At 33.8% G+C, this 21,773-nt stretch overlaps 1 protein-coding gene across 10 annotated transcripts in view; it reads left to right on the forward strand.

Annotated features, from left to right (window-relative positions):
* The window catches only part of LOC120427680 (nuclear receptor coactivator 1), a 340,351-nt gene that overhangs the window by 284,173 nt on the left and 34,405 nt on the right, over nt 1-21,773 (forward strand). For all 10 annotated transcript variants that reach the window (XM_052707553.1, XM_052707557.1, XM_052707555.1 and 7 more), the window contains 2 exons: nt 12,061-12,334; nt 16,677-16,835. In XM_052707553.1, the coding sequence (XP_052563513.1) occupies nt 12,061-12,334; nt 16,677-16,835 (433 nt within the window). The remainder of the gene's footprint in view (nt 1-12,060; nt 12,335-16,676; nt 16,836-21,773) is intronic.

The raw sequence follows: 21,773 nt of genomic DNA on the forward strand, positions 1-21,773 counted from the left end.
TCCAAATGCCTTACCCTTGTCTCTGATGAGTGGTGGAGATGGGAGCGGCCGGCAATAGATGACTGTAATGGTGTTGAGGATCTAGTCCAGGTGAAATGGTTCTATTCCTGTGAGTCTGTGTGTGAGTTTCTGTAAAGGTTTAAGTGAATGTTCCTAACCAAATTATGAGTACATTTGAACCATTGACGCAGTTTCAAGAGTTTATAGTTATTTCAACGAATAAGTTGAATTACAGGATATTTTATACTTGGACATCAATATGAAGACAGATGTTGGACATTGAAAATTGAATCAAACATCAATCTTGCATAACCACGAATCGATTGCTAGTTTAAAATGAAACAAGCCACACAACAACAACGAAATAACCCCACCTAAGCCGCCGGCGAATGTCATAATACGTGCCTCAAATCGAATAACCACTTTTCCACATCCGTAACAGAAACGCCATTCGAAAACACACACAAAGTGACACCCAAACCGGAGCCGGATGACAATCCGGCTCACACACTCACCCAAATCGACGCAATAAAAACAAACTAAACCCACACCAGCGCAGTGCCACAATGTCGAAGTTTCACTTTCAGCATCACACCAGCCAGCGAGAGTGAAATGATTGTGATGACGATCATCTTCAAAGCTAACCTAACCTAGTCAGACCAAGGCGGCCGCCACCCCGCTTACAAGTGGGTTGAAATTACGTCGCAGCAAAAGAAAGTGGAAGTGATTCAATCCAAATCAGTCAAAGCGCGCGCGAAACGAGCAACAAGGCCAAAACTAGGTCTCGCTCGCTGGGATGTGAATTCAATGCTAAATTTGGATCGCCGTAACCGGCTTTGTCTCTGCGTTTGACGTTGGCGTGACGGGAAGAGAGAGGAGATTGAGTGCGGGGAGCAACTCATCGAAATGTCACTTTGAGTCACTCAATCAGAACTCATCGCTGGAGTGAAACAGCTCATTGCCAACAAATGAGTGATGAGTAACTCATTTCTGTAATGATTTTGTATTGGAATGAGAGAGATTACTCTCAAACTAAGAGGATAATGCTCTCAACCGATTTGAGAGCAGTTTGATCCTGTTTGATTCGCTGATTCCCACTCAAAAGCGAAAATCTCACGCTGATCGTTGTGATCACTCGACCTTTAGCAATTTTGCTAACTAACTGGACACTTCAGGGTTAACCCTCTTAACAACGTAATGAGCATGAATCACTATAGATTTCACGATCGCGCTCCGTCGTCATCGCCACCACAGTCGCGTAGACAGTTCCGGAAAGGCAATTTCATCGCGGCTCAGAGATTCCGCCGAATTAAAAGTGAAATTCCGGACGCTGTTGTGTAACACACCTGGCAGAGTGAATGAAAAAAAAAGAGACGCCCCAGTGAAAATGAAAGTTTTTTTTTTGTGGACCTGCCGGCGAGAGATTTCGGCAAGCTATGTGAAGTGTGGATCATCGCGAGCGTGGAATTTGAAGCATAATTCGGTGCGTGGAACGATCGAGCGATGTTTGATAATGATAATTTATGCTGCGTGGAACGCATTCAGAGGGCACTCGGCACGCTGATGTAACAGTTTGAAATTGTTTGGGTTTGGCGATGATAAGCGGAGAGAAATGGGTTTCGTTTCAAAGAGCAAGGTGAATCGTTTTATTCGAGACGTTTCGTAATCGGTGGAAACTTAATTAAAGCGAGAGATTTTACAGTTTCAAAACTAATTGCATGGTTTAAACATGCTTTTACATTTTAATGCTCTAAATAAAACATTTAATTTAAGATAACCAAGTATTTAAGATTCAAAACATTAAAGTTGTAAAACAGCATTATTTCCAAATATATGATATGATAGAAGGCCAGGATGATATGGTGGGAATCGAACCCGCACCCCATAGCAACTTAGGGATCGGTAGCCGAAGCCGCTAAACACTGCGCCACGAGGTTTATAGATGATCCCTACAAATTATCTGTAATTTTATGTTAAGTTTTGAACGATTGTCCATTTAATGTCTCTCGTGCTCATGCTCAGGCCTGCAAAATGTTTCCAACCCAGCGTACACATGAAGCAAACCAAAATGTCAGTTCACTGCAAGCATCTGACTGTAAGCCTACTGTGTCCGTTCAACCACTGCCACCTGACTCGTGCCGGTCGGCTGCTGGAGAATGAGAGACGTGAAAAAATGAGCTACACCCACTCAATTCGTGTCGTATGACTGACTCGTAAAATCCTCTCTAAACACTATTTTGACCATTTTTAAACAATTGAATGGTTTTAGACTGTGCAAAACACTTAAACAACCATAACTTATATTCAAAATTACATTTCCACGCACAAATACCAACTTTTTGTGTAAAAACTTGTTTCTTTATGTGTGTGCGTGCAACGTCGAATGAGCGTTGGTCGACTACTGCCTCGCATTGCAGCTGCTCAGTGAGCTAGGGCACTCACGACAGAGTTGGGTTTGTTTATGTCACGGTTTTGCGGTTCAGTGAATGGATCTGAAAAAATCGTGTATGCGTCGCCGATTTTCGCGTCAGGACCCCTGACATTTTCAGCTCTGCTCATGCTCAGTTTTGAACGATGTTCCATTTAATCTTCAAATTGACGCCTCTGTGCTCTCTTGTGCAAACTAGATAGGAAAACCAGCAAGGTTCAGTAGAGCTCAGAGGCATCGAAATGTTAACAAAGCTTACAATTTATATAGGTAAAATATGCCTTTTTTATTGTCATTGTTTACTTTTTTGTGCTCATATTTTTGACAAAATAAGAAAGAATCATTTATTTTGAGTTTTATTTGGAAAGGTCTTAAAAAAACTCTAGAATTATGTAAGGTTTGTGTACAGATTGAAAGAAATTATTTTAAATCAAAATCGTGTCATCAATGTTTGACAGAATGCTTAATACGAATCCAAAAATGTAATTTTCAGAATGAATCACCTTTAATGTCCAATAAAAAACGTATTATTTATTTTAAAGTACCAAGCGTCTCCAAGTTTCGAGGTAACGCATGGTATTTGTTGTATTGAAAGTATGTTTTCAAAACTGAATGATCCAATCATCTTTCAAGATCAAGCCAAAGCCACTCTCCCTCTCATTGTGACAACCTGATGATCACACGACCATCGACCATCCCTCATTCGCTCACAACAAATCTCACTTTTACTTGAACCAACTTGTGCGCGCCGCCCTCTGTACACACTTACACTCACGACTCGCCAACTTCGATGACGCGCGTGATCGTGAAATACGCGAAAATGATGCAAACCTGTGCAATGCAACTTCTCTTTCACCCTTTCACTGTCCCTTTCGCCCAATTTTGTATGGTGTTTGTGTTTGTGTGCACCGGCGATCAAGCAAAAAGCAAAAAAAAAAGGTGAACCACGCAAAAGTGCATGCTGTATGTGACCCACTTTGGAGGTGCCCATTTTGTGCCGTCGTCGTTGTTCATCATTGACCCGATTTTTATGGCGCGCACTTTTATATTGTACAAAAATCGGTCTCTCTTTCACTCTTGAACAAATCCACGCGACTACCACCAGCAGCCAGCATCATCACCGGGTACCGGCTTCGAACGTCGTGGTCGTGAGTTCGAAAGTTGTCCAAGTCCATGGTACTACCACCATGTTTTGTTTTCATTTTCATTTTTTTATGTGTTGCTGTTGTTGTTATTGCTTCAAGTGGGAATCGCGTGCGTTTATGTTTGTGTGCTTGCTCTTGTGTCGAGCACGCGTCACACGCACTTTTCGAGTTTTTTTTTTTTTTCGCGCGATTATCGCTTTTGCCTTTTTCACCTTCTTTTCCTTTTGCTACTCCCACGCACCCGGTGACAGCATGGTCGCAAACACACACACGCTAAACTTGAAATGCAGAACTAAAGCTTATTTGTGGTGGTGGCGCTATCAGTGTTTTGATGCGCGTTTTTCAAGCGGGTGTACCACCATCACATTACGTTACACACTGTGGTAGCACACACTTGCATTATACTAGCTTTGGGCTGTGTAATTACCGTGAATAATTAATCAAGTTGCTGGCGCTAGGACGCGCTGATAAGCTTGCATGTCACGAGTGATGGACTGGCAGTGAAAGAGAGATGGGTTTTGGGAGATCGGAGGTGCTTGGTGGAATGGGGAGGAAATTTTGACTTTTGGATGAAAATTTGAATCGAGTTTGTCTCAAAATAAGTATGATTATTTTTAGGGATGGATTTAATAGAAAAAGTTATTTAATTCGTCTTTAAAGGGGTTTCGGTTCGGTTCGGTCTTTTTATCCCAAAATATCTCATGACGGGGTTGAATCCACAACATCTCCTTCAAGCAACACGGGATTAATATTATTTGGGTTAGTAGGATAAGGTATTGGCTTTTCGATGCCTCCCCAGCTACGATGCTATGGGGAGGACTTTCATAATAGACCAGTTCGAGAACCGATGCTATGGAAAGACCTTTCTGGTTATCACACAAAAACACTCGCTGACAGTTATTTCAATACCTAATAGATAGAAATTTTGCTCCACTATAAATTCGACGATCCTAAAAAGTCAGCGTGTCTTCCAGTAATCAATTATATAGAAATGACTTTTTCACCGTAAAAATTAAACAACTTATTCGATTTTTTTTAATTTACACGACGCCGTGCCCTCCAAACAACGGTTATATAGGAAGGGCTTTTAAAATCTCGAAACAATGAATGAAGATTACAAAAGCACCAAAAACACCAATTACCCAACAAAAATTACGATCAAGACACGAATAATTCTGTAAAGTAAGCGCGTGGCCTCACCGCATACAATCGACTGAAGCAGAAAACACAGTTAAACCTCTGTTTTTTTTAGTACAGCCTTTCGATCAACGATGATAAAGGAAGAACTGATATTATCATTGCAAGCAAGAAAAAAAAGGACACCCAAAACACGATCGATCCTGTCAAGCAACCACGTTACTCCACCGCTCGTCACCGACACACACAAATCACGACAAAAATGCGACACAAAGGGGAACACAAAAAAATCAATTTTCACTCCGAATAATTATTTTACGCTCCCGTTGCCAATTATGCACTCAATGATGCCAAGATCGTCTAGTTTAGTGACTAACTTGTTCTGAAGATACCCGAATGTTTGTATAGGACTTCGAATGATGGAATCATGAACAAAACTTTGTTTTTTCTTCTTTTCTATTTTTTTTGTTTTTAAAGTCAAATCCGTGTTCTGCGACCCCAATTAAGTCTAAATTAAATAATGGATTGTCATGGATTCAAACATTCTGAATCACTTCAGAGAAGTTTGATTTCCATCTGTTTCCAACGAGAAAGTTAAGGAAATATAAATTCATCAAACACACACACAAACATTTGTAAAAAAATGGGTTTTCTTATTTAAAGCAATTTGAAACTTAAATTAATACATTTTCGGACTTGAGTGATTAATAAGTTAAATGTTTCTTAAACGCAAATTAATGTTGATGTTTTTTTTTACAAAATATATGTCTTTTTCAACTTTTTTATGAACAAAAAAAAAATACTAAAACGTTTCAACCATTGCTTTATATCATAATTGATTTTCAAATTCTACCATATTTACATTTCTAGAGTTTTTTTTAAGATCATTTAAGCTTGTGTTTCATATATTTATAGGACATATTTAAAAAAAAAACTCTAGATTTGGAAGCTTTTTTGGAAAGTGTGTTTTCTAACCAAAACAATTTATCAGCTATGTAGAAATCTGTTACTCTTAATTTTTTATATGCAATTGAAAAACAATATGCTAACGACACTACGGTAGAGGACCCAGAAATCGCCCACTTTATAGTGGCAATCTAGGAAATTTGATGAGAATTTGATGACAATTTATGGTTTTTGGTTCTATTTGTTGTAGAACGTTGATAAACTATTTGATTTTAAATTTCCACAAGGTTTTTATCATTTACATGTTCATTTGTGATAAAATTTTGCGTTTTAATAAAGTGCTCTGAAGAGCCTATTTTCGCCCCCCTAAATCCAATTTTCGCCCACCCTTAGAACCAGTTTTCGCCCACGACAAAAATCAAGAAATCAAATGAAATTATGTCACAAAGCTAAGCAAATATGGTCTCCTATTCATACACAACATGTTCCCGAAGCTAAATTTCATTGATCGTACATATTATAAATTGAGGTTCAAAAAATCCTAGGAGTTTTTTTTTTTTCAGATATCCTACTTATTTCGAGATTCTCTGTCTATTATAACTAAAACCAAAACATGTTCTCACTCCCACTAAAAAAAATATGACTGAATCAAAATTTGTGATAGAACTCATGTGTCCCTGTTCAGTGAACAGTGTTCACCCAAGATAAGGGCACACAGTTACAATTAGCTCCATGTTGTTGTTGATTTTGTAAGGAAAGCTTTAACCCTATGGGTCATTTGCTCCCGAATTAACTCAATATAAAACATCGAGTACCTCTTAATAAAAATATTAAAGCACATGTGTAACTTCTTCTCCATTTTCTGCTTAATTTGTTCTCCTATGTACCAGTAAACTTTCACAACATTTGAACCAAAACCCCTTATGAATGAAAGTAATTAAAATGATTATCTAACCTTTAAAAATAATCTAGAATGTTCCAAATATATTTTCAAGCACATTTCGCTGCGATTAGAAAAGTTTTTATGGTAAACGAAAACTGGTTCTAGATAAAATCTTAAAACACAATAGGGTAATTCTCTACCAACTCACACGAAATCGGGAAAAGTTGCCCCGACCCCTCTTCGATTTGTGTGAAACTTTGTCCTAAGGGGTAACTTTTGTCCCTGATCACGAATCCGAGGTCCGTTTTTTGATATCTCGTGACGGAGGGGCGGTACGACCCCTTCCATTTTTGAACATGCGAAAAAAGAGGTGTTTTTCAACAATTTGCAGCCTGAAACGGTGATGAGATAGAAATTTGGTGTCAAAGGGACTTTTATGTAAAATTAGACGCCCGATTTGATGGCGTACTCAGAATTCCGAATAAACGTATTTTTCGTCGAAAAAAACACTAAAAAAGTTTTAAAAATTCTCCCATTTTCCGTTACTCGACTGTAAAAAATTTTGGAACATGTCATTTTATGGGAAATTTAATGTACTTTTCGAATCTACATTGTCCCAGAAGGGTCATTTTTTCATTTAGAACAAAATTTTTCATTTTAAAATTTCGTGTTTTTTCTAACTTTGCAGGGTTATTTTTTAGAGTGTAACAATGTTGTACAAAGTTGTAGAGCAGACAATTACAAAAATTTTGATATATAGACATAAGGGGTTTGCTTATAAACATCACGAGTTATCGTGATTTTACGAAAAAAAGTTTTGAAAAAGTTACTTTTTGCGTTTCTCTTTGTTTCGTCGTCCGTGTCTGTCGCGAGTGACCATGAATGGCCATGATCGATGACGACCAACTTTTTCAAAACTTTTTTTTCGTAAAATCGCGATAACTCGTGATGTTTATAAGCAAACCCCTTATGTCTATATATCAAAATTTTTGTAATTGTCTGCTCTACAACTTTGTAGAACATTGTTACACTCTAAAAAATAACCCTGCAAAGTTAGAAAAAACACGAAATTTTAAAATGAAAAATTTTGTTCTAAATGAAAAAATGACCCTTCTGGGACAATGTAGATTCGAAAAGTACATTAAATTTCCCATAAAATGACATGTTCCAAAATTTTTTACAGTCGAGTAACGGAAAATGGGAGAATTTTTAAAACTTTTTTAGTGTTTTTTTCGATGAAAAATACGTTTATTCGGAATTCTGAGTACGCCATCAAATCGGGCGTCTAATTTCATATAAAAGTCCCTTTGACACCAAATTTCTATCTCATCACCGTTTCAGGCTGCAAATTATTGAAAAACACCTCTTTTTTCACATGTTCAAAAATGGAAGGGGTCGTACCGCCCCTCCGTCACGAGATATCAAAAAAAGGACCTCGGATTCGTGATCAGGGACAAAAGTTACCCCTTAGGACAAAGTTTCACGCAAATCGAAGAGGGGTCGGGGCAACTGCTGTGTGAGTTGGCGGAGAATTACCCAATACTAGATTTCGCCCTGGTCGAAAATTGGATCGAATATTTTTTCATGACCCCAGAAATCGCCCACTTTATTTTATTAAAATAACCTTTGGTAAACGTTTAAAACAGGTAAATCACTAGATTTTCATAAAATTCAGACATACAGTGAACTAATGAATTATTCATTCACATTATTTTCGGACATTCCCTCATTAACATTATTACCCGCTGTAGTCTAAATTGACAAAAATATGGCGGCTGCAGTAAGGCTTTTTTTGAAAAGCTTATAAAAACTTAATAAACAATATTAATTCATTAGGAAAGTTTCAACTAGTACTGCATACTAAATTCATCCACTGCATAATAAATTCATCCAAAAAACGGTATGAGTTTGCTAAATACAGATTAAATCCAGTAGGTGGGCGAAAACTGGAGCAGGGCGAAAACTGGGTCCTCTACCCTATTAAAGTTTGCCCGAGAATCAATTTGTAACAATACATTGAATAATGTTTATGCATATATTTTTATTTAAAAAAAAATCTTTTAAATTTCTGTAACAAATTTGTAGCTTTAGACAATAGTTTGAAATAGACGTCAAGTTTCATGAATTTATTTTTCATAAATTCATTGACATTTCCCATTTTAGTGATAATGAAAAATTTAAAAATGCTTTTTAGATTTCAAAATAATTGTTCTTGAAATTTGAATTATTTGATTTCTTTTCTTCCCCCCTTGAATCGATTCGAGCCCTTTTGAAATAAAAGTCGTGATTTTAAAACCAAATACTACTCGAGTTTTCTCTTCACATTAAACATTCGATCATCATTTTCCAAGATATCATTGATTGCAAATTGAGGATCGTATAAGTAGCACTTAGAAAAACTCATTTTTCGTATCTTTACCTTGATAACGTCATGATTCGAATTCCCGGACGATTCGAAACCCGGACACTTAATCTTGTTTTATAAAATTATTTGGATATAAGTTCGCATTATGATTGTCAAAACTGTGTTATTTGATGAATTCCAACATCAACTTTTATTTAAAGTTAATTTGAACGCTGTAGTTAATGCCAAAACAATTAAACACAGTAAAATTATAAGTTTATCAAAAATGCGAAACATTTCACTTGAAATATTTCATAGGCGTTCGAAGCACCGGGAAGGCAAAGCAGAAATTTATGGTTTCGATTTCCTTAAATTCCAGCTAATTTTTATATAAACTATCGATAGTTTTGATGTTAACAGCTTATTTGAGATCTAAAGAATGCAATTCACTAACATATCAGTCCAAATTTGTGCGATTCATAAGTAAAATCGAGTGTCCGGAATTCGAAGCAAAAGTGTCCGGATTTCGAATCAGCTTTTATCAGTGTCCGGAATTCGAAGCAAAACAAGTTATTTTAATACTAAAATTCTGATGAAAAATTGTTAGAAAAGGCGTAATTTGCATACATTCTCTTAAAACTGACTGTTTATACTACATCCTCATGATATTTCTACATTTCCAACTTAATACATGATTTTTTGCCAGCTATAACAAAAATGATATGCTACTAAGTGTCAGGATTTCGAATCATAACGTTATTTAATTCTTTGTAAATCCATAATTTATCAACCAATGGTCGGATCAGCAATGTGCAAGAAAGAATATTGAAGAGAGTATTCTCAGCCTTCATAGATATTTGTTCCAGATTGAATCAGGACGGAAACCATCTTAACGAAATTAAAAAAAAACATTCTTCTGGAAATTTCAGTTTAAAAATGGCTGTAACTCAAAAATAGTTCATTTTATCAAGAAAATCATAAGAGTCCTTTTTGATTTCAAAACTAAATAATAAATAACCAAAAAAAAATTTATCAAGAAAATCATAAGAGTCCTTTTTGATTTCAAAACCAAATAATAAATAACCAAAAATGATTTAAAGAAGCTTTTCCGAGTGAATTTCAAAATATTTTCCGGAAATCGTTTTTTTTTTTCAAAAATTCAAATTCAAAGCTAATTCTCGGGAAATTTGTAAATTTTCCCTGGAATTCCCGAAATTCAAGCGGAAGTATACATTTTCTTAAATTTTTGAAACTTTTTTTGAAAATGCTCTGAAAAAATAATAAATGAACAAACTCAACATAATTTTGTTAAATTAAATGTATTGTTTGGAAAAATTAGATTATCAGAAATTATTATTTCGGATAATATTAATTTATTAATGCTTAATGATTATTAAATTATTATAATTAGGATAGCTTTTAACAGATTGATGTTATATCATCAAAACAATATTAACTCCTTACCTCCAAATTAAAATAGAGATTTTTTCTACATTTTTGTTTACCATGATCAAATGAGATGCAAATCGAATTTGGGCAAAAAGAATTAATTCAATTGGTTGAATACCTAGTACTAAAGAAATTACAATTTGAAATAAAATAATTATGAAGCACTGGTGCAACTACAGGTGTTAGAGGGTTAAATGTGAAAAAATAGAAGACTTTTTGTGGAATGATGTTAATTTATCGTATAATTTAAATCATGTTGCATAATAATACAAAAAAAATCATTGAAAAATTACTTTCTATTGTTTGTTCCAAAAAAAATGCAAAAATACATTCAAAGCTTGCTTCAAATATTTGAAAACATTGGATTGTTTGGAGTAAAACCAACACTTAAAAGCTTTACCATTTGTTCAAGAGCTGAAACCAGTATTTGTCATGAAAAACATAATTTCTGCATGTTTTTTTTCTCATTTCAATAAACTGGTCACAGAGGAAAGTTTAAAATTTCTCATCAAAAAATACCAAAACACATTTTCTTGTAGTTGAATGATTTTTTTATATGCAGTCAAGCTGTTACTTGATCTTCACACTTATTTAAACCGGGAAATTAGCTGAAAATTTCCCGTTTCCCGGGAAATTTGTAACCCCGGAAAATTGGACGCTCTAATTACACCAAATCGATAAGGAAATTCTTTCTCGAGATACAGGTTTTCCTATTCCTGTTTGAAATTTGAGGATTAAGTATTTTTTTTTACAATCCTTTAATCCATAACCAATTCCACCTGTCACAATCCCCGAAAAAAAACACGAATCACCTTCGTCACGTTCCCAAATCACAACCCCTCTGTGCTTCGTATAAATTGTACAGAATAATTTCCTGCGTCGCACAAATCAATACCACAACAACCAACCTCAAAAGCTAACGGACACATCTCTCGCACAGAGCCATTCACGCGGGGCAATGATTGACGTGTCGATTTAACTCTCAAAACGAACACAACCATCAAACGAATGAAGAAAAAAAGTGTGTGTTGTTGTGCTTATTGAACAGTGAAATTACCTTACCGTGTGTGTTTGATTGATTTAATTCGTGAATTTTCATGTGATTACACTTGAGTGAATTTAAGAAACATTTAATGTTGTTTTTTTGGTTCAATTGTAAATTTATTATTTTTAACTTTAACATAATTTTCAACTGTGCTGATGGTTTTAATGATAGATATTGGCTGTCAGCAATCAATTTTGAATATTTTTATTTATTTCTCCATGTCGTTGTGTGTTTCACCACTCCAAAACCCAGCTCGGGTTGATGATGGTGGTGTGATTATGGTTCAGATAATTTTATTAATTGCCTGCCAAAGCGCCATCGGCCACCGGCGAACGAGTTCATACCTATTTTCCGGGTAATTTTCATCGTACACATTTTTTCTTCTTTTCTAACCTCTTCTTCCAATTACTGTCAGTGGATGCGCCGCACCTGCCTAATTCAACAGGTAATTCAAGCGAGCCTTTTTTCCTATACAGCGATAAAAGTGATTTGTCAGCGCCTCATTACGGAAAATTGTCGAATTTGAGTGAGCCAATCATCGATAGGCGAAGCTAATCAATTGAGGAGCTGTTGTAATAAAAAACCTATTTGTTTGGATTGTCTGGCAACCCTGAACATTTAAATAAAGTTTAAAACTTAGTCATCAATATATTACTTAACATGGTGAAATACTTTGATTACTAATTCTTGTACTCTTTTCTTCTCCCACTCTCTCTCGTTCAGGCTTGGCCCATGTGAACTTCCGCTGTCAGACCAGTGGCTCGTCCATAGCCAGCTCACCTCCTCCCAGCAGTCGCAGTCCTCGCAGTCGCAGTCACAATACTCGTCGTCGTCGCAAACAGCAGCAACGCAGCAGCAGCAACATTCCAGCAGTGGCGGCAGCAGCGGCAGTTCAGCATCACATCAGCATCTGCAGCCGAAAATAATGAACGCGGTCGTCCCAGCCGTGTCGGTTCCGGCAGCCAGCAAAAAGATTCGTAGAAAACCAGATACCAAGGTGAGCCATTTTTGAATTCCTCCAGATAATTGAAGTAACAAAAAAGTTTTTTTTAAGAAAGTCGTTGATTTTGTTCACATGGAGTATTTATTTTTAAATTTATCAAAATGTATTTATATTTTTTTAAATATAAAAACTTGAAAGTTGACCAAGTTTCACATGCTTTTCTGGGAAAAATGTTCAACCCTCTAAAAGCCATTTTTTAGATTTTTTTTTATTTTCCCGTGTTCAGGAGATCAATTTGGGCCATTTTTGTTCTATTTATTTTGGGAACAATGTTGTCAGTTTTGAAAGCATTTACAACAAAATCCAAAATAAATGTAGACGATTTTGAAAAAATTCAATGTTGTCGAATTCAACAACTCAGAGTTACCGGATTTGCTTACAGGATTTCTATCCGTGTAGAGTCGGGGTTGGATTGTAGCGGGTTGAACAATGTTAAAATATATTATACATAATCTGTCATTAGTGAGATTAAAACATAGATCTTACTAAAAAATAACCATAACTTGATGTAAAATACAGTTAATTTTGGATCCCCATTTAAATCCATGTGCAAGATCAAAATAAATATTTTGCGAGAAATGCTGCAATTATTCAAGGAATCATCGTGCCGCTTGGTTCGATGGATGGAATCAAGCAAAACAATGTTAATAGGCCGATGTGGATTTGTAAACAACTGGCTATCCTGCTCACGTCAGTTAAGGTTTACATCTGTGATCAGCAGGATTGACTGTTGTTCACAAATCTACATTGGCCCATTTAAATTGTTTTGCTTGAATTATTAGTCAAAATCTTGATTAACAAAATGCTTTAAACAAAAACAAAAAAAAAATAGTTTGTTTTATGTATTTTTTGAGAAGCACTAATTTTTGATACACCTTAAAGACTTTGGACTTTAAAGTGAACGATTGAAATTTTTTGGAACAAAAAATTAAACACTCTGCAATCAAATTGTAATTTTGTCCTATAGTGCGGACAAAATAGATTAAAAATGCATTTAAAAAACTTTAACTGCAAATTTTGAATACATGGCAACACTGTCAAAATATGGCGAACATGATGATGATCTATGTCAAACGCGTGGTTGCTTGGTTTTGAATGATCCAAATACTTAAAAAAATATTTGGCAATAAATTTCGTCGATGCAAATATTTTTGAAAGATCATACAAACATGTTGAAACCATGGTTTACATTTTTTATTGCATTGAACCATCCTTGTCTTTGGTCAGATTCAAGTGATCATAGCTTTAAAAAAATGCTCGGGCCTAACTTTAAAATGATAATAAAATTGACACAAAAGAAAACTAATTCTATGATACCTACAATTTGAATCTCCTTATTTTTAATCATTTTAATTTACCGCAATTTTGTTGGAAATCACATTTTTAATGTTTTGCCTTTCTTACAAAAGAAAGGTTTAAGGTTTGCTTTTGGAAAAAAAACACTTTTCTCAGAAATCTTAAAAAAAACGTGCGCGGCGAGCAGTCGTCCCAGAAAAAATTCTATTACTAAAATGAAGGTTTAAATGCGCTCTTTCGATTGAATTTTGGCCCTAAACCCGGAACTCAAAGTATGATTTTTAAGAGTTCTTTTTCTGAAATACTTGAGCGATGTCTGTATCCGCTCTTAAAAATTTGTGTCTTCCATCATTGGAAAACTGCTCGTAAAACCCACAATTTTTATATTTCAGATTTGTAGCCATGGGGTCGGAGACGAACATTTTATTTTTCGATTCACAATTTTCGACCAATAAATGTGGTCAAAGCCATTTTTAGAGGTATTTTTTGGACTATTTTACAGATAACACTATCAAATTACAAGAATTCAGTTTCAAACAAAAAGCCATTCGAAAACATGCGCCATAAACTGCTTGGGCCCAAAATTTGAAGCTTTTCCAAAATGTATTATTTCCAGAGATATAGCCATTTTAGTGTTTTTCGTCTTATTTTTACCCTATTTTTTCTATTAAATTTTCGGTTTTATACAGAATCATATACATATATCATATCCCGGCACGTTCTCGCTCGGAAGATCGACAAGTCGTCAAGTCGAAGCATAAACGCCAGCACATTTACGCTTGCGCGTTTTACGCTGCGCGTGAAAGTGTTCTTTTTGGCTTCTCATAATAGATCGACAAAGTGCAATAGCGATACATATTTTTTTAAGTTAATCATAGACTAACATTAAAGACTGAGTACCCTTTATATTTTTCTAATAATGTCAATCCAATATGTTTTTCTTAATTAAATTTTAATACCTTGCGACCCATAATGTACCTCTGAAATTTAAAAAAAATGGTATTCGAGGTTTAGCCTAAAAATATTCGAAGCATTAGGTCAAATTCTCACTGGGTGGTATCATTTTGTTTCTGAAAAATTAGTTGCACCAATATATTGGTCGGAATTTCATCATTTTGTAAAAAAGGCACTATTTCACATCTGGTGATATTAAATCGGGTTTTATTTTCTAAACACTAAAAAAGTTATAAAAACTCTGCCACTCTGGCAAGAGGAGGATAAGGCGGGAATCGAACCCGCGCCCCATAGCAACTTAGGGATCGGCAGCCGAAGCCGCTAACCACTGCGCCACGAGGCCCTCAAATAGCAAGCCATAATTTTAACATTTTCATGGAAAGACTGTTTTAAAATGTACTAGTTCAGGTGTTTTGCAATCATTAGTTTTAGAAAAAAATGTATGAAATGCATTTCAAATTGAATTCAGCTGATTGCAGTTCAATTTCCATTGAAATTTTGAATTTGCAAAACAATAATTGTACTTGCTGATTAAAAGTTGAAGTCATTTTTAGATAGAAATAAAAATTAAACTCCAATATCATAAAAATGCATACATGCACCAAGTTGCATTCAAAACCAGCGATTAAGCTATACTCTCACCAAAATACTGTCAAGGGTACTTAACCCCAAAACATTACCGAAACGTATATGACAGTTTGGCATAATTGGGTCCTAAAATTAAGCCTAAAATTGTGATATTATTGTTCACAACGATAAAGCTTATTTTTTCTGAGTACAATGACGCTTTGAATGTCCGCAAAGCTTTAAAATAGATGTTTAAATCAATTAAAACAAAATAACTTGGCGGCCTTTCTTGACAGAAAAGGTCCTACTTGATAGCTCGTTGCAAGGAGACCATAGTTGATCAATCGAAAAAATGTAGACTTGTCGTTATGTTTTGTTCTTTTTTTTTTTTTTTTGCATGGAAGTTAAAAAAAAGTGATCAGAAATGGCATTTAATAGTGTCATTAAAATTGAAGCATGGAAGTTAAAAAAAGTGATCAGAAATGGCATTTAATAGTGTCATTAAAATTGAAACAGGGCTTTAGTACCTAATTCTGAGTGCCGGATCAATATTGAATAAAATTTAAGGGGCATCATTCCAGATCAGTCATTTGGCGGCCATGTTTGTTTTAGAAAAAAACATTGATCCAGAATGTATCAATCAAAAAATGGTTTTCTGTGAGTTGTTAGTAGAAGCATTTTACATATCATGATTATTTTTTTATTTCAATTTACTATTTCTGAATCATGAATTCAGAACCATCATTGACAGTCATTGCCCCAAAAGTGAAGGACACCTTCTACGACCATAAGTCATTCCAAGTGTAGGAGTGGTCTCCACGCCATAAGTACAAACAACACACCAAACCAAGCCTGCTCCGGTGGAATCACTGGCGGCGGTTGGACTCGCAATCCAAAGGTCGTTAGTTCGAATCCTGGAGTGGAAGGTTCCTTGGTGTAAAAATAGGTTTGGGTGCTCTCCCCACTCAAGCATTTGGACTCCTAGGTTCGAGCAAAAACTTGCAACAGAGACCACAAAAGACTCGGGGGTCGTGAAAGTTGATTGATGGTTTGATTTTTTTTTTATTTTGATAAATATAGTTGGACAATTATCAAATTTTCCTAGGGTGCTCAAAACTATTCCCTTGAAAACGTGAGAACCTAACTCGATCTTAAAAAAAACGCCACTGAGAATTTTCCAAAGTGTGTAGTACTAGATCTCTCAAACCAAAAGTTGCCCCTGTCCAATAGCAACAACTCTTCCATAGATATCAAACTGCACCATTATTCGATAAATCAAATTACCACTTAATTTTGCGATCTGAATTACTGTGCATAGCTCAAAAAATTGCATTTGAATGACGTTAAAAATGAAAAAACAGCCATTCTAAGAAATGCTTAAGGCACCAATGTGATCCGAAAATCCGTTTCAGTTTAAGTTTGTATCCTTGAACGTAGTTTAAAAATAAGAGTAAATTTTCAGAAAAAAAATCATGAAACATTCATTAATTTCATTCAATCTTTCCCCTCCCCTCGCCAGCCCCAATCGCAGATCAACAAGTGCAACAACGAGAAACGGCGCCGCGAGCTGGAGAATGAGTACATCGAGCAGCTCGGCGAGTTCCTCCAGATCAACAAGCGGGATATGACCGCTTGCAAGCCGGACAAAGCAGCGATCCTTAGTGAAGTGGTGCGAACGGTAAGTTACGATTCTGAGAGAAGATACCCTCAAGTCTTATAATAACGGTGATGATTAAGGTTCCAGCTCACATCCCTCCCCGACTTACTCGCTCGACTCGTAAACCGTAAATCCTAAAAATCGTCGTCACCGTCTTTGGGCGAAATTTGTCACGTTCGGTGCATAAATTGAGCCGTTTTTATAGACTTTCGCGCACATGCACTGCATACTCCATCGTGGATTCCACTCAAAACAACTCTGTCGAATAATGTACTTCTATGGAATGGGTGCAATGTGGAATTTTATGTTTGAAAATTGTCAACATTTATTAGCAGTCTAAATGTGGTTACAACAGTTTTGTCCAATTTCCAACTCAACTCATCCCACTGTGCGCCTCCATGCAAGCGGAGTGCGGCACTAATTGCTATAAATAGCGCATCTTGTCCGCCCCTTAAATTTTCCCGATTAAACTCCCTCCGCTGCTAAACCGGAGCTTAGCGTTGTGTTGTCTAGTAGCACCTACTAGCAGCAGCAGCTCAAATCTGTCCGATTACACCACATTTTCTGCGCTAGTGAAACTGTTTTCATAACATCATAATCAAGAGTTGTAGCGCGTTTCACTTTCAACAAATGGCAGCTTCTCTGAGTCGAGTTTTAGCACTGCTACAAGCTACACTCGGTTGAACTAAACGCTGCGTTGTGGGAGGGGGAGGGCTTGGATTAGCGCAGTGCTGAATGCTGAAGTGCTTCATCGCAGTTGAGATGCATCGAAATCATGTGTGGTGGAGACTTGTACTTTTTAAGTGGCCGTGTTTACAATAGGGAAAGACAAATTGTTGCAAAAATATTGGGTTTTTCGAGTACTATGTTATGTTTGGAAAGGCTTGAAATATATTTTGTTAAAAATCTGTACTTTTTATATTGATACAAGTCATGCCTCAAAATCCATCAATTGGGTCCCAAAATAAAGCTTCAATTGCGTGTATGATTGTTCTCGAAGATAGTGCTTATTTTTAAAAGGGCCAAACATTCAATATTACGCCCTTTTGAAATGTTAGTCTTGATTCAAAATTTTTGAATATTGTGTTTTCGAGAGGATCGAAAAATTTCACGAATGTTTCATATTTTAACATTGTAAATCGGACAATTAGTTGCTGAGATATCGACGTTAGAAAATGATGGGATGTTTGGGTGAGACTTAGAAAACATCAATTTTCCTGTTTTTAAACCTTTGCATGGCAATATCTTAGCAACTAAGGGTCGTATCAACAAAGTTCAGAAAAAAAATATAGAGAATTTTCTCAGCTTTTCAAAAATATTTTTTTCAGAGGTGGGCAAACATGTGCACTAATTTAAAAAAATGAAAAACTGTAACTATTTTTAAATTTCCAAAATGCTGTAACTTGAAAACGGTGCATTTTATCAAAATTTTACTAAAGTACTTTTTGATTGCAAATTTGATTTTACATCAAAAAATTACCAATATTTCATTTTTTTTTTTTTGAAAAGTCAGTATTGATTAAAAAATTCATAACAATATTTTTTGAGTTTATCTAAAAAGTTGGCATTTGATGTCCCTAAAACATATCAAAAAATTAAAAAAAAATTAAAATAGGGTAATTCTCTACCAACTCACACGAAATCGGGAAAAGTTGCCCCGACCCCTCTTCGATTTGCGTGAAACTTTGTCCTAAGGGGTAACTTTTGTCCCTGATCACGAAACCGAGGTCCGTTTTTTGATATCTCGTGACGGAGGGGCGGTACGACCCCTTCCATTTTTGAACATGCGAAAAAAGAGGTGTTTTTCAACTATTTGCAGCCTGAAACGGTGATGAGATAGAAATTTGGTGTCAAAGGGACTTTTATGTAAAATTAGACGCCCGATTTGATGGCGTACTCAGAATTCCGAAAAAACGTATTTTTCATCGAAAAAAACACTAAAAAAGTTTTAAAAATTCTCCCATTTTCCGTTACTCGACTGTAAAAAATTTTGGAACATGTCATTTTATGGGAAATTTAATGTACTTTTCGAATCTTCATTGTCCCAGAAGGGTCATTTTTTTGTTTAGAACAAAATTTTTCATTTTAAAATTTCGTGTTTTTTCTAACTTTGCCGGGTTATTTTTTAGAGTGTAACAATGTTCCACAAAGTTGTAGAGCAGACAATTACACAAATTTTAATATATAGACATAAGGGGTTTGCTTATAAACATCACGAGTTATCGCGATTTTACGAAAAAAAGTTTTGAAAAAGTTACTTTTCGCGTTTCTCTTTGTTTCGTCGTCCGTGTCTGTCGCGGGTGACCATGAATGGCCATGATCGATGACGACCAATCAATTTATCAATTTATCAATTTATCAATTTATCAATTTATCAATTTATCAAGTTATCAATTTATCAATTTATCAATTTATCAATTTATCAATTTATCAATTTATCAATTTATCAATTTATCAATTTATCAATTTATCAATTTATCAATTTATCAATTTATCAATTTATCAATTTATCAATTTATGAATTTATGAATTTATCAATTTATCAATTTATCAATTTATCAATTTATCAATTTATCAATTTATCAATTTATCAATTTATCAATTTATCAATTTATCAATTTATCAATTTATCAATTTATCAATTTATCAATTTATCAATTTATCAATTTATCAATTTATCAATTTATCAATTTATCAATTTATCAATTTATCAATTTATCAATTTATCAATTTATCAATTTATCAATTTATCAATTTATCAATTTATCAATTTATCAATTTATCAATTTATCAATTTATCAATTTATCAATTTATCAATTTATCAATTTATCAAGTTATCAATTTATCAATTTATCAATTTATCAATTTATCAATTTATCAATTAATCAATTTATCATTTTATCAATTTATCAATTTATCAATTTATCAATTTATCAATTTATCAATTTATCAATTTATCAATTTATCAATTTATCAATTTATCAATTTATCAATTTATCAATTTATCAATTTATCAATTTATCAATTTATCAATTTATCAATTTATCAATTTATCAATTTATCAATTTATCAATTTATCAATTTATCAATTTATCAATTTATCAATTTATCAATTTATCAATTTATCAATTTATCAATTTATCAATTTATCAATTTATCAATTTATCAATTTATCAATTTATCAAGTTATCAATTTATCAATTTATCAATTTATCAATTTATCAATTTATCAATTTATCAATTTATCAATTTATCAATTTATCAATTTATCAATTTATCAATTTATCAATTTATCAATTTATCAATTTATCAATTTATCAATTTATCAATTTATCAATTTATCAATTTATCAATTTATCAATTTATCAATTTATCAATTTATCAATTTATCAATTTATGAATTTATCAATTTATCAATTTATCAATTTATCAATTTATCAATTTATCAATTTATCAATTCATCAATTTATCAATTTATCAATTTATCAATTTATCAATTTATCAATTTATCAATTGATCAATTTATCAATTTATCAATTTATCAATTTATCAATTTATCAATTTATCAATTTATCAATTTATCAATTTATCAATTTATCAATTTATCAATTTATCAATTTATCAATTTATCAATTTATCAATTTATCAATTTATCAATTTATCAATTTATCAATTTATCAATTTATCAATTTATCAATTTATCAATTTATCAATTTATCAATTTATCAATTTATCAATTTATCAATTTATCAATTTATCAATTTATTATGTTATCAATTTATCAATTTATCAATTTATCAATTTATCAATTTATCAATTTATCAATTTATCAATTTATCAATTTATCAATTTATCAATTTATCAATTTATCAATTTATCAATTTATCAATTTATCAATTTATCAATTTATCAATTTATCAATTTATCAATTTATCAATTTATTATGTTATCAATTTATCAATTTATCAATTTATCAATTTATCAATTTATCAATTTTTCAATTTATCAATTTATCAATTTATCAATTTATCAATTTATCAATTTATCAATTTATTATTTTATCAATTTATCAATTTATCAATTTATGGTAGGAAACGGTTGTTATTTTTGTACGTTGGACTGTTCAAGTCAAAAGGAAATAATTTGAAATACGACAAACATTGCAAAAAGGTTTACATCGAAAATATTTTTTTTTTATAAACCAGCTTATGCTAAAAATGATTCTGAACGCAAAGGAATGCATTTTAAATTGATTTCAGCTGATTGCACATATATTTCTATCGAAATTTTGAAGTTTTTTTTAAATGTCTTTTGCCCCCTGATATTTCGAGTAGATTTCGAAGGGATGGGAGTGACAAAACTATGAAAAATATTTTTAGTAGCCTTATGTAAAACGTCGCATGACCATATCATTGCAGTAAAATCATGGAATATGTGCGAATCGTTACCAGATTTTTGAAACAGTACAACAAAATCGGTTCAAATTATTCACGAAAACAGGTCGCATTACTTGGATTGCTATAAAATATAAAATTGGTCCTTACCGGTACCGGTAATTTGATCTGGTTCAACCATATTGGTTCAATTTCATTACCGTCATCAGGGGTGACATTGGGTCTGGGGATTGGGATTGGGTCATACAAAAATGCTGATATTTGTATGACCCAATCTCACCCCCAGACCCATTGTCACCCCTGATGACGGTACCAATATAATGATGAGATTATTTGAAAATGTTCGACACGTCGCATTACATGGTTTGTTGTAAAAACACGGAATCGGTTTAAACCGGTACCGGTTGTTTGAACCGGTTTCACTGAATCGGTTCATATTCAGTACCAATAGATTGTAGAGATTATTTGAAAATTGTTGACACGTCGCACTACATGGTTTGCTGTAAAAACACGGAATCGATTCAAACCGGTACCGGTTATATGAACCGGTTCAACTGAATCGGT

This window comes from Culex pipiens, chromosome 2, assembly GCF_016801865.2.
Source record: "Culex pipiens pallens isolate TS chromosome 2, TS_CPP_V2, whole genome shotgun sequence".
Taxonomy (NCBI): domain Eukaryota; kingdom Metazoa; phylum Arthropoda; class Insecta; order Diptera; family Culicidae; genus Culex; species Culex pipiens.